At 45.6% G+C, this 13,417-nt stretch overlaps 2 protein-coding genes across 2 annotated transcripts in view; one reads left to right on the top strand and one right to left on the bottom strand.

Annotated features, from left to right (window-relative positions):
- Positions 1–1,124: 1,124 nt before the first annotated feature.
- LOC142578272 (cell adhesion molecule Dscam1-like) overlaps positions 1,125–13,417 on the bottom strand; it is a 132,238-nt gene continuing 119,945 nt past the window's right edge. Inside the window, exons 2-3 of the mRNA XM_075687673.1 lie at positions 3,293–3,454; positions 1,125–1,204 (exon numbers count right to left, since the gene is read on the bottom strand). Coding sequence (XP_075543788.1) covers positions 1,125–1,204; positions 3,293–3,454 — 242 coding nt within the window. The remainder of the gene's footprint in view (positions 1,205–3,292; positions 3,455–13,417) is intronic.
- On the top strand, positions 10,394–12,781 carry LOC142579493 (ubiquitin-conjugating enzyme E2-17 kDa-like). The gene is made up of 2 exons (XM_075689736.1): positions 10,394–10,690; positions 11,804–12,781. The coding sequence occupies exons 1-2, from the start codon at positions 10,525–10,527 to the stop codon at positions 12,106–12,108; spliced, it is 471 nt and encodes a 156-aa protein (XP_075545851.1). The 5' UTR covers positions 10,394–10,524; the 3' UTR covers positions 12,109–12,781.

Raw genomic sequence — 13,417 nt, forward strand, 5'->3', positions numbered from 1 at the left:
AGGAGACGGGACATAGACCTTACACCTAGAATTATCAGCTATTCTCCATCTTTTATAAACTGCTAAAATGAAAAAAAGAAAGAAAACGTCCATATTTAGATTATTTTACAAGAAAGAAGCCTTCATACTTAAGCACAAATTTTGTAGAAGGTGAGTGTCCAGGAGGTGTACTTAGCACGAAAACTGTTTTTGCGCCGATACAGCGCAGAAGTGCGCACAGGGACTGATAAATATGAAAAAAAAAAGTCATTGTTGGCCTGCGTTTAGCCAGCAATTAAGCAGGGAGGTGGTCCTAGTAAAAATATGGTAAATTGTGCTTCTGGGGACGCACTGTATCTTTTCCAAACTGAGTAAGCTATATCGAATTGGTCTCTTGCTTTATGCTAAAAACAAATTTGAGTTGTCTTCCACTGCTCTTGAAATTAGCACCTGGTTTGTTTTCGGCGCAAGGATCTGTTGGCGACGCATATAAATTATGTGAACGCGAGCGCCCACGTGCCGGTATACGAGAGTATATATAAAGAGCTCGAACTGCTTCCAAGTTAATTTCTTCATGGCAGGGTAAAAAAAAAAAAAAAAGATCGCCGGCGATTACGATACTACCTCCGCAAAACTAGAGCGCAGTTTTTCAGGTCTTTTGAATTCTACCGGTTCCGTCGTTCATTGTTCAGAAAGAGCAACGTGAACACGGGAGCGCGTGGCTTGGGCGGAGCGCATTCTGCAGCGGCGGCGGCGCAGACGAAGTAGCGCTTGCGCAATGGCTGCGAAGCCCACGCCAGCGCTTTGTTTCCATATATGGTATCGGTGGATGCGCACGCCGCGTGCCTTATTAATGACGTCACCAGAGACTGTGTGCGGGCGTATGCCACTGCGGCGCTATCTCTATAGCGCCGCGTCACTGCCGTGGAACACGTCTCGTGCGGCACTCCGCTTTCCTCCTCGTGTTCTCTTCACCGTCGCCGTCTTTCATCCTCCGTCGCACTCCTCTTGTTCGTCGTGCGGGTTACGCCGACGCCGAGGCCGACGCTCAACGCAGAAACGACTGCTTAAGAGCTACGCGCTAAAAAAAAAGTTGTTCGCCGCTACGAGCAGCGTCAGTGAAGCAGAAGTACAACTCCATGTCGTCATCTGTTGTCAATCTGCTGGGCGTCCTCCAATGACACTAGGAAGCGCAGCGGCACCTGTGAATTTGCGATATCACTACCTGCACGAAAGAGTTAAAGTTGTGATAGATGCAATCATTACCAGAAATATAGAGCACGCTAAACTAACAATTTTATTTAGTAAACAATATTGTTTTAAGTTTCCTGCTGAGGGACGTTAGGCTTTGGTGGCGTCAGGTCCCGTCATGTTTAAGTGTTCTTAATCTAGGACGGTGACGTAAAAAAGAAAAGAGACTCCAGAAGAAAGAAATCCCCTTTTCTTATTCTACCATTGTGTCAGGAAATAAATGAGACGAAATTAGGTGTTGTTGTGGTATTTTTTCATTTTGATAATTACTTGTAATATCTCTAGGCGACGCGGGTGTATGTCGCAGAGCTCGTGTATTATTAGCTGCCAAACATAGGCTAAAAATGACTTTCTTTCTTGCACGTATTGGCACCTGTGTGCACTCTTGTGCAATGAATCTGCCCAAAAAGCACTCTTCAAAATACACCTCGTGAGCATTTAGCGCGTAGAGAATTCGTGTTTCGGTAAGATGACATTTTTTTCGTTGACAAGAAGGCAGCCACATGTGAACCAATTTTCTCATCCTTGACGGCCTATAAGAAATGCAGAAATGGCTAATAATTGATGAATGCAATTTTAGGTGTAAGGACTATCCTCCGTCTGGTTCTTTTTCTTATGCATATGCTGACGATAGAACGTGGACCGAAGCTTGAGAAGCAGAACGGAGGGTAGAGCACGAACGTGTCTTGCGGAGACCTCTTAATGCATGATGGGCACAGATGCCCTTGTTTCTCCTACGCAGGCTTGTACGACCGCAATGTTTCCTTGCGGTTGCTAGGTACGGTGTACACTTTGTATTTTGTCGCAGATGACAACGGCAGCACTGGCAGAATTACGTCCACGGCTGCGTGGAATACCAATAAAAGTGCATTGAGGCGAAAAACAAAATATATTAAATTTTTGCAGCATAATTACGTACCTTCAAGGTCCCGACAAGAACATGTGGGTTTTTGTCAGCTTACCAAACACACAAGAACGAAGACGACCTCATCGGTCATGCACCGCGGAGCGCGAACGGGTTGCCCCGTTGGTCACTCCAGTACAAGTGTCCGCACCTGTGGTGCGGGCGCCCGAATTATCGTCTGCTGTCGAATCACGAGATGTAGGCAAGTGTCAGCTGCTATGAAACATTCACTGCGTCGAGCACATGGTGTTCTCGACGCCTTCCATCCGTACTACTGTTTGATCAACGCTGACAAAAAGAAGCAAAAGGAATGTTGCTCTGGTCTGTTGTACATTTCTCAATATCTACTTCAAGATTACTGCCTTTGTACATGCTTTCGCAATGTAATCTGGAAGAACCAGCAATGTATTAAAGTTACTGAGAGCGTAGTTTAATGATTGCGCGTAGCCAGTTTTATAACGGCAAAAAATAATTCAGCAGGTTGCATAACCTCCAGAGGATTCCGTACATCTTCATTGCTGATGTTATTGCACAGCACATCGTCGCCTAGTGTCTCTTCAGAACATCTGCACCACTTTATTCCACTTTTTCGAGCAATCTTTCTCGCGAAAGTGTGAATGGCGAGGCGTGTGGGTACGCGTCGAATGGACGACGCGCAGCCTGTAGTGCTCCGTGTCAAGTTCCTTGTGTTACCAGGTGGTGCAAACGTTACCAGACGGAAAGTTACCAGACGGAAAGTTACCAGACGGAAAGTTACCAGACGGAACGTTACCAGATGGAACGTTACCAGATTAAACGTTACCAGATAGCTTCAGACCCGCCGCGTTCGACAGGTGGCGCTCGCGCGGAGCAATTGCCGGAAACTTTTGCGAGGCTAATTCAGCCCGAATAAGCAATACTCCTCTTCCTCCTCGCGGAAAACAGGAGGAGAGGAGGCAAGTGCGTGCAGCCTACCGAGAAACAAGGACAACAAGCTCGCTTATACCGTTTGCTTGGAGGTGATATCCGGGGACTAAGCGATGATCTCCATGAATATTTCAGTTAGAGATGATCTAGCAGTGGCTCATTGCATATGAATGTGTTGGCTCATTGCTCAGTGCGCAGGCTTGCAAAGGTGCGCGTAAAGTGTCGGAAAAAAAAAGCAGCGAGTTCACTGACCTTCAAGCGTGCCACTGTGCAACGTCAGGCCGTCATCTGTCTCCCAGTAGACGACGTGGATGAAGTCGCGTACCGAAGCCGGCACTTCGCAGCGGAGCGCCGCGGTGTTGCCCCGGATCACGAACACGTCCGACGTGGTCACCTCGTACGCAGACCGGATGACTGCAAGGAACACGTGGTCGAGGGAGAAATGCATTAGTAATAGGCGGACTCATAGCTATTTGGCAAGAGCTCTCGGCACTGCATGGTGAATGCCACGGGCTTTTCTATAGACCACCCTAAAGTGAAAGCCGAAATACAAGAGCTTCGAGCCCTGAAACACACCTTCAAAAATGAAGTTGAATAAAGTGCTGAGCATAGAATTGTCTAGCGTACGAATTGATATCTGTAGCTCATATCTGTGTCTGTATTTGTAGCTCTACCTGTAGATCAAAAGCCCTGCGAAATTCAGGCATCCCTACCGAAAATGAAATCCTGGCCATCGACGAACCGCAACGCTTGATTGTAGCTAACATGTCTACAACACTGCTATAATAACATGTGCGACCTCCTACCGCAAAACTTTGTAAATGGATTTGAAACGTCAAAACCGTAAGTGCACAAAACATTCAGCGCGTTTCCTCGATGAATGTTGAAGTCTCGGTAAAATGTAATGCACGCCCTATAATAGGCGCACCCACAAGGCCGCAGTGAACAGCGCGTGAATTCTGTTTTTAGAAGTGTTTGTAGATTTTATATCCACGTGCTAGCGATTATCAGAGCGTCCCGCCACTTCTGTAATTCTGTGGCGAATTTAGAAGCGCAAAAGATGAGAGAGAGAGAGAGGAAGATTTGCAGGTACAGTTCTGCGGCAGGAGGTGATCGATTTATGCCGTTACTCCGCCAGTTGGTCCCTTTGAAATCAGATGCTTGCACACGACGCCCCACTGCACGCAGTTAGTCCTTGGTGTGCGAACCTTTTATCCGTGGGTCTAAGGGCAGCTTTTACTCCCACTTCTCCCGATTTTTGTTTAAATTGAAGGCGCATGTTGGATTCCTTGTGAATGAAAAACTTTCGTGAAGTGGTAGCTTAAACGCTTTACAACTAAATCTTATGCGTCCAATCTTTTTTTGTTTTCATCCTATGCAACGTGTAATGTGGAAAAATATTCACGTTTATGCCCTGTTCAGGTTGCAAGTGAAGTGTCGTGCAATGTTTATGTTTGTGCAATACACCGCCCACAAGCTATGCCAAAGCGAAGAGAGTTCATCCGAATGCACGCTACGTGAGATGTGGACGCACCGGTCTTACGAGGACCAAGGCGATATTTGACGCTTAACGAGGGAAGAATGTTGAGATGTGGTGCATGCAGAGGGAAGCAAGGCACATGTCGCACATTTGCGCAATGGTAAAACAAGTTAAGGGTTATAAACTCACTTTTCCGGCTAGCCGGCACGACATGGAGGGGAACAGTCTATTCAATAGTACAATTATGCATAATGCACTCTTAAAGGGGGAAAGATGCTTATTCCGCACCTATTCTTCATGGCTTGTCGCAAGCTTCCAAGGAGCGGCTTCAACGTTTACTGGCGAGAGGACTTATAGTGTGTCTCGGCGTCCCCCACTCAACCTCGAGTCCTGTGGTCATTGCTGAAGCTCGTAATCCACCTTTTCCAGTTATACGTATGGTCTAAAGTTGTCGACACGCTTACCGCATTTTAACGTAATGAGAAAAAATATAAATATAATAAAACACACACGCACACACGCACACACACACACACACACACACACACACACACACACACACACACACACACACACACACACACACACACACACACACACACACACATATATATATATATATATATATATATATATATATATATATATATATATATATATATATATAGTTTCTGTTTCTAGTTCAGGGCCCGTATTCCTAAATATCTCTTACGCTTTAATTGTTCGTAAGAGATAATTCTAGTCAATACTGATGCTGGAAGTCGCGGCTGGTCAATGGCAATGAGCACTTACGAGCGAAAAGCTTTTTCAATACGGGCCCCTGATTTCTAAGCGGCAGGGCAGCAGACGGTTCAGCGATGTTTCGCAGCAGTCCAACACGGATCCGTCGGGACAAAGCGCTGTGTCAACGCCAAGGAGCTGGCCAGAACAAGTTAGGTTGCACCGTCTAGGAAAGCGAGAGGCTTTCGAAATGTTGTGACCGCACTTCTCGCGCAGACGGAGTCTGTTGACAGCCACGTCCTACTTTGTATTTACTTTCATTGTTCCTAAAGCGCTCACCAGCTCCAGCTTCTGCGGTCATTGAGTTTAATACAGAAATCTATAGCTGTAAGTTATCTTGCCAGGAATTGCTATCTCTACCTTTCCAAATCCTGAGACTGGACCTGCCTACGCGAAGACAATTGTCGATGAAAACGCGTAGCTATCTCACGCGCCCTCGTCTCAGGATCAACAGATGTGGCAAAGGGCCAGTTAGGATGGTGATTGTTTAACATATACCAGGTATAGTCTTGCCACCGTTCTTTGCTCTACAGCTAAAGAAAACGAGGGTTACTGCTAGTGGCAAGTAAATGACGTTAGAAAGGCGTTGCATGAGGTATGGAATGGAAGCTATAAAGAAATCTCCACTTGTAACAAAATATAAAGTTTGAGAGACGTGTGTTAGGACATATTATGCTTACTGTGTGAAGAGTATAGTGGCAAGACGAAAGAAAATATAAAAAAAAACGTGGTAAGGTACCAAGAAAAAAATTGCAGTGATAAGTGTTCTGAAACAGCCGAGAAAGGTGAGTGTATTTGTGAAAGCAACAGGAGCAATCTTGTCAAGAATAGCTACTGTAAAGAGAGAGAGAGAGAGAGAGAGAGAGAGAGACAAAAGGAAAGGAAAGACAGGGAGGTTAGCCAGTGTAAATACCGGCTGGCTACCCTGTGCTGGGGAAAGGGGTAAAGGGAATAAAAGGAGAAGGGAGAGAGAAGAAAAAAAAACAAAAAAATGCACACAGTAACGCGATGTTACGCGCAAAAATAGTCAAAAGCGTTCGCACAATTCACATGTCCTATGTGGATTATGTCTGCTTTAGGCTGGGGAAAAGAATGATTGCGTCTTTACGCAGGTAGTGTTTGGCTGATGGCGCAGTTTCAGCGGCATAGGAGTTTGTTGCAGTGTAACCTATGTTTCACGATAATTTTCAGAGATATTTTTACATCTAATCTTCGCTGAAGTGAACAAGCTTCTGCGCAACAATATTCAGGATTACTGCTTTCTTATTTGTTCTTGTTCATTCGCCTCCCTTCTTCAAAGACTTCATATAGACACCAATTCACTAAAGCATGATTGCCCTTTATGGATAATCTTTTTCTTCATACAGAACCCCAACGAAGAACAGTGAAGGAACGGCTGCGCATAGATAAATAATAAAGAGAAGGTATGCCTTAATTCAGGATTCAGACTACTCGTTATGATAAGGTTTCGTAATCCCTAATAATGGTATGGGCAGCGTTTCTTTTCCTTAATATCACTAAAGAGCACGCCGTTTTTGGCCGCATAAGTATGCACCAGCCGTTGGTGTTGGCCCCCAGCAGCAAATTTTCATCAAAATTACCTTGTTGTCGCGTCTGCGAGAACAGGTCTTAAGAAAAGCCTTTTCATTTAACGAGCATGGGATTCTTTGTTAGTGCGCAATTTTGTTTAATGAGCAACTTAGACGCATGCTCGGATAAATATGAATGCCCCTGTTGGCGTGTCTGGATGATGCACGTATTCTGATACGACTTGGAGCACGTCGTCTCAGTCTCCCGCAGAAAAACAAAGCAAAAGAACTGTATATTGTAATGAGACTATACCGTGTCACGGCGTCTGTGATGCATCTTTTTTTTATTGCCTTTCGGCACTAGTGGCGCTTATCTTCTGTTTCTTCTGTTTAGCTTATAATCGTGAAAACAGCCATATAGAGGGCTTCAAAACAGGGGAGGTAAACCATGAAGGGCGCTTAGGAGGAGGGAGTTGGCCATGAAGCGTTTATAATCCTGTTCGCGGATACATTCTGCCGTTTAGTTTGCCTCGCCCTTACATCTCCCATCACTTTCCTTCCTAACATCCCATATTTTCTCACCAATAACAACGTGTCCTGTTCCGCGGCTTCTGTTCGTCATCCTCAATGGCTAGGTGCCACTTTGGCTCTGCAGGATGGTGGAGAGCGTTCTCTTTTGCCCATGTTTCCTTTATTGACTGACCTGCATCGAGAGTTTTTTTCTAACGAGACAGGAAGAAGCCTGAAGGCTTATTAGACGATATTTTTCCTTTCGCCGTGTCTTTAACCATATTTAGTGCGGACTCAGTTAACCGAGAACTGGCAATAATTTGTTTATTCAGAAAATTTTTTCTTCCAAAGAATCTCGAAAGTTGCGCGACTGACTTTATAAAGCAAGGAGTATGTGATGTCTGATATACGCACTGAATATTATTCTTATTACGAAACCAGTATTCTATGTCTCATTTGTTTCTAAACCCTGCACTCTACGCGACATCACGCAAGCTGAAAAGATATTCTAAAAGAAGGAAGTGAATAGAAAGTGTCACGCCTCACTTTTTGCAGATTCTTGTTTCCCAGGCAGCGGTGGAGGTACCAGCTTACGTGGCGTGCGTTTTTGCCGTCAGTGCGTTACGTCGTGTCGCAGTAAGTTTGAGATCGTCTGGTAGCTTTAGAAAGCGACATAGTACCTTAGAAATCAAACTTGCTTTTAACGCTGTAAAGATCGATGACGAGTTCTAGTTATTCATAAAATATTTCGCACTAACCCCAAGCGCGACATTGAGTTGACCGTATATTGCGCCAATGGTTCTACCTGTCAGAAATGTGAGGCGAATTTTCCTTTTTTTTTTTTGTACGAGCCACGATTTTAGTCAGGTCGAAGTCTGGGAATGGTTCTGTCGCGGATAAGCGCATGGAAAATCACAGCCTCTGATATGTCGTACTTAGGTACGAACGGTACACGGTACATGTACGTTGTTCCTGTTTTTCGACAAAAGTGCTTAACTCAATACTTGCCATGTTTACTTTACACCTATTACATATTTTCTGATCTGGTATGCAATGCACAAAAAAAAAGAAATACATTGAATAAAAGCCTTTGTTTCTTTTTCGAGATTTTTAAACTAGAAACTAAAAGGTAAAATACGGTAGATATGGCACGCTGGAGCAAAATGCGCTCAGGTGAAGACTAAGTGCATTTCTCAACAAAAACATCTGCGAAAGAAAATGTCTAATTTCCTAATTATGCCTTAAGCCCTTTCCTTGCACATGTCATTGGAAGTGCTGTTTGTCTAGCTCTTCGTAATAAAGTATCCCCTCATCATCATAAAACAATAGGATGACATCGGCTCGAACCTGATGAAGCAAATGCAGCGCCCACGCTGTTTCTTGTAGATGCTCATGCGTCCCTGATGAACTAGCACATATGTATGTGCATTACTGACCATGCAGGGCAACATTTTCAAATATCCATGTTAGTCGTATATGTAATGAGAAAAATTAAGAGAGATGACAACAAATGATACCCTACCAGAAAAAAGTTAAAATATAAATTTGAATAGTTACGCTTCATTCCTTGAATAAACGCCACTAGAAATCGCACTGCAGTAGAGTCGACACACCTAAAGGCGCCGCGGTGCACAAGTGGGCCGGAATTCACGATAAGTTGGTATGACTGTTCCTAAGAGCAGATGCCAGTTAGTAGTGCCAGCAAATCGGGAAGGCTACCGGCTTATGGTAATACCACTTACGAAAGATATCATTCAGGAACTTAGCCCCGTCCCTTTGGATAAAAGAGCGCAGAGCTACACCAAACAATAAGGGATGAAGAACTGACACAAAGTATATGAAGTGCCGGGTAAGTAAGCCTAGTGTATTTCATGGTGACAAAAGCTCAGTCATCGTTGGGTATCCACAATTTTCTTTTGTCGTGGTGTACAGCAAAATTGTGAATTGGTCATATAAGAATGATGGGCCTTAACTATATTGCATGCAGTCTCTCGAGGAAATAAGCCAGAGTTACAGTTGCAGGGATGAGCAAGGAAGCAGTAAGTACTTCAAGACAAACTACAAGACAATCAATAATAATAATAATAAAGATACTAGTAAAAAGAAACACTTATGGCGTAATTGTGAAGTAAGGAAAATTGCATCTAACGTACATGAAGTTGATTTAAGAATTTGAGTGAACTGTTGCCACATGTAAGGTTTCGGAGCATAATGAAATTGAAATGTAATCAACAGTGAAAACAAGGAAAATATCCAGATAACCCTTTTGTTTAGGATACGGGTTTACTTTGATTTGGTTTTGCCTTTTTATTGTTGTTGTTGTTGCCTCAAAACATGGCTCTTACCCATGAGGGGGATTGGCCACACTGAATGGATTGAACCGTGCGCCAGAAACTTAGCAAAGGTGGTAAAAGCGAACGTTCAAAACAAAGCATTTGGCCATTAACTGGTTAAATGCGAAAGCACCCGTGTACTTAGATTTGGGTGGCACGTTAAAGAACCCCAGGTGGACCAAATTTCCGGAGTCCCCCACTTTGGCATTCTGTAGTTGTCATTGTTTCTGATGGCGGGTGACCTTGCTGCGTTTTCTTTACCTTCTTTCTCGATGCCACTTCGCAAACATTCTTTCTGCTTCCGTTGCGAGGAAACTACTATTGAACGTCTTTCAACTTAGAAGGCGAAAGAGAAAGAAAATCTGGGTGCAATAGGCTCGATGGAAGAGCACATGAACGGTTGAAACGCCGGAACGGCCATCTACCAGAGCTTCAGTGCCGTTTCGTACGCACGCCACGCATGGGGGCAACTGTCGACGACCTTGCCATTCATCATCATCAGCCTGGCTACGCCCACTGCAGGGTAAAGGCTTCTCCCATTCTTCTCCAACTACCCCGGTCATGTGCTAATTGTGGCCATATTGTCCCTGCACACTTCAACATGGCCACAATTAGCACATGACCGGGATAGTTGGAGAAGTATGGGAGAGGCCTTTGCCCTGCAGTGGGCAAAGGCCTCTCCATTGCCATTGTTAGGAGCCAACGTGAAAGACGACGACGAAGACGGACGGTTGAGACGTTGCGCAGCCGGTGCGGGGAGGCGTTGGGCGAAGCGGTGTCATGGCCACGTCGGCTGACGGGTAGACCTGTGGCGCCGCCGTCAGGTGTGCGCGTGGCCTCTGCGGCGCGTCCATGTCCAAGACGGCGTCTAAGCCGGCCTTGGCCAAGATCCAGCGGGAGCTGCGCGAGATCAGCCGAGACCCGCCGACCAACTGCTCGGCCGGGCCCGTGGACCCGGGCGACTTGTTCCTCTGGCAGGCCACCATCGTAGGGCCGGACGACTCGCCGTTCGAAAAAGGTAGGCCGAGTGGGAAGCCAGGGGTCGGCGTAGCACGTCTAGAGAACGGACCTTGGGTAGCGCCCTAATGGTGGGCTGTAAAAGCGACGCGAGCTAAAAAAGAGATATACAAGAGGAAGGGGGCACTGCATGTGAGTGCTGTTTTATCTATTTTCTTCATATTAGGCGCCTCATACCACGCGGTTCTATCACTAAGTGCAACTTTTTGTGCTCTTAGCCGGGAACGACGATAGAATGCTGGTACGCTAGTATCAGGGCTCTGTCCAGTGTCGCTTGTCCGTGTTGGTCATACGGTTCAAGAGCGTATGTTATGTGGCGGTATGGTTTAAATGTACACACTACCGAAGCTTCGCCGTCAAACTGCTTTTTGGTGTTTGTGTCTTAAGGAAGTCTGGTCATTCCAACTCGTTGTTTTCGTTTGATGAAATGAGTCCGCGACGCTGTCGTCACTGTATAAGTCTTAAAATACAGAAGCAAACGTGTTTTCAAAAATTAACAAGTTTGCATGCTTGCGGATGCATGGCCGTAACTAGTAGATCCGAGAGGTCACGGAAATATTTGCAGGTTAAAGCTTAAGGCTTCGGATTGTTTCGCATGTTCGCTGGTGGGCATGAAAATTTTGAGATTTTTTTCACCTTACTTATTCGTAAAATTTTTGAACATTCTTTCCCATCTGCCAGAGAAGTTTGATATGAGTCATGCCTTTGCAGAGGTAAAACAAAATCACTGAAATAATCCCACAGTCATCCAACACTCACCTATGGACTCATGCCTTAGGGATACAGACCATGGCAGCATTTCATTGGCCGGCGATATGGACACACATTATGCGGGAGCTCACAGAGCTCTGTAAACGTATACTTTTTCGGCTGTGTACTTGAACGTGTAGAATAAATTTATTTATGTATTTATTTATTTATTTATTTATTTATGCTGCAGGTCGCGGTTGCGGCCCAAAGCATGTCTTGCATTACAGTCTTCGAAAAGAATGAATAAAGGATATAGTTGCATATTACGTGCAATCAAAGCTGAAATAAGCATTCAGGTGGTCCCGAAAGCTCGTTCAATTTCTGAATATTTTTTATCCTGGACTTGCCCCATTTTTAATCGCAGGAGTTTTCAAGCTTAAAATTCGCTTCCCGGAGGACTACCCTTTCAAGCCGCCCGAGGTGAAGTTCAACACGCGTATCTACCACCCGAACATCAACAACAACGGCTACATCTGCCTGGACATTCTCAAGTCCCACTGGTGCCCGTCTCTGACCATCGCCACGGTGCTGATGTCCATCATGGTGCTCATGTGCGACCCAAATCCTGACGACCCTCTTGTGCCCGAGGTGGCCAACGTGTACAAGACGGACAAAGACGCCTACAATGCCATCGCCAAGGAGTGGACCAGACGATACGCCATGGAATGACACTGCTGATGCTTCCGCCAATCGCGAAGATGCGAGGAAAAAAAAATTCAAGAGCACGACGACTGTCCTCTCCCGTAAACTGTTCTCATCGGGTTAGCGTCACATTGGCTTGACTGTTACTTCAAAGCGGTTTATGCCACGAACGAGACCTACAATTTTATCGCGAAGAGGAAGACGTGTAGTGTATACTGCGGCATGATTCGGCACAGTGGTTCTGTCATTATTCACACTGAAAGACACGACGGAAATTGAAGTGCCTCTCGCTTGCGCCCTCCCCTAGTCACCATACACGTGAACCCCACTTCTCTTTCTTAAAGCCTTTGGTCACATGGCATGGCTAGTAAAATCCGTGCTTCTCCGCACGGAGGCGCTACAGCGCCTGTATGAAGAAGGATAAATAAAGTGATGAGGGTATTTAGCCACTTGTGTCGCTTTAGGTGTTGCTCTTGACGTTTTTGAAACGGCCATGTCGCTGCGCCAACAAAGACGCAATCCCTGTGTTCGGAAGCCAGAGTTACAGAGAAGTGGATGAGTCAATTCGGTGGTATTGCTTTCGGCCATCGCTGCAGTTTTCGTGATATAACTCATTGCGCAGTAAAGTTGAGGCGCAGCCTATAAAAAGCAATATTGCTGCTGCGGGGGTACATATAATTGCCAGTGTCACTACTACGAGATAAAGGATGAATTCACCCGAAGTGAGTGAGTTAGTAAAAACTGTTGAAAATAAATAAAATACGGGACGATGGTTGCGGCCCCTATTCCAGAGCCTCACTGGCACTAGCGGCACGCTGGGCTTGGTTAAGAAGAGCCAATTGGCTGTCCCTGCCCTCGTCCGCAAGCCATGCCTCCTATTGCCTATTCGTCATTAGTAGATGTTGATGTATTATAGGGCGGCCTATGTGCGGACGCGCCCTGGGGCCCTCCCATGTGGTGTGTTTTTGTGTAGATGTGGGCGTGCACCACGGGTACTCGTCAGTGAACCTCGTGGGGTGTATTCGGTGTAGGTGGTGCAGGTTGGGGTATGTATTCGTCTGAGTAGGATGCCAGTTCCTCTTCTGTTGGCTGTCTAAATTCGAGTGAGTATGTCCAAAACGTGTACGCACCTGTCTTTTCTGTAAGAGGATGTAACGAGAATTTGGTGGAAGGTCGTCGCTGGGCCATGCCGTTGCTCGGACGTTTAATCCTCGAGCAATACGGTCTGCCCTCGCATTTCCTCCCAGTCCCTCGTGTGCCGGACACCATATGATAGTGTGGTGCCCTTCTAGTTAATCGCCTAACATTTTGATTATTGATTGGGGTGCCGTTGCAT

The sequence above is a fragment of the Dermacentor variabilis genome, chromosome 4, assembly GCF_050947875.1.
Source record: "Dermacentor variabilis isolate Ectoservices chromosome 4, ASM5094787v1, whole genome shotgun sequence".
In the NCBI taxonomy this organism is placed as follows: Eukaryota; Metazoa; Arthropoda; class Arachnida; order Ixodida; family Ixodidae; genus Dermacentor; species Dermacentor variabilis.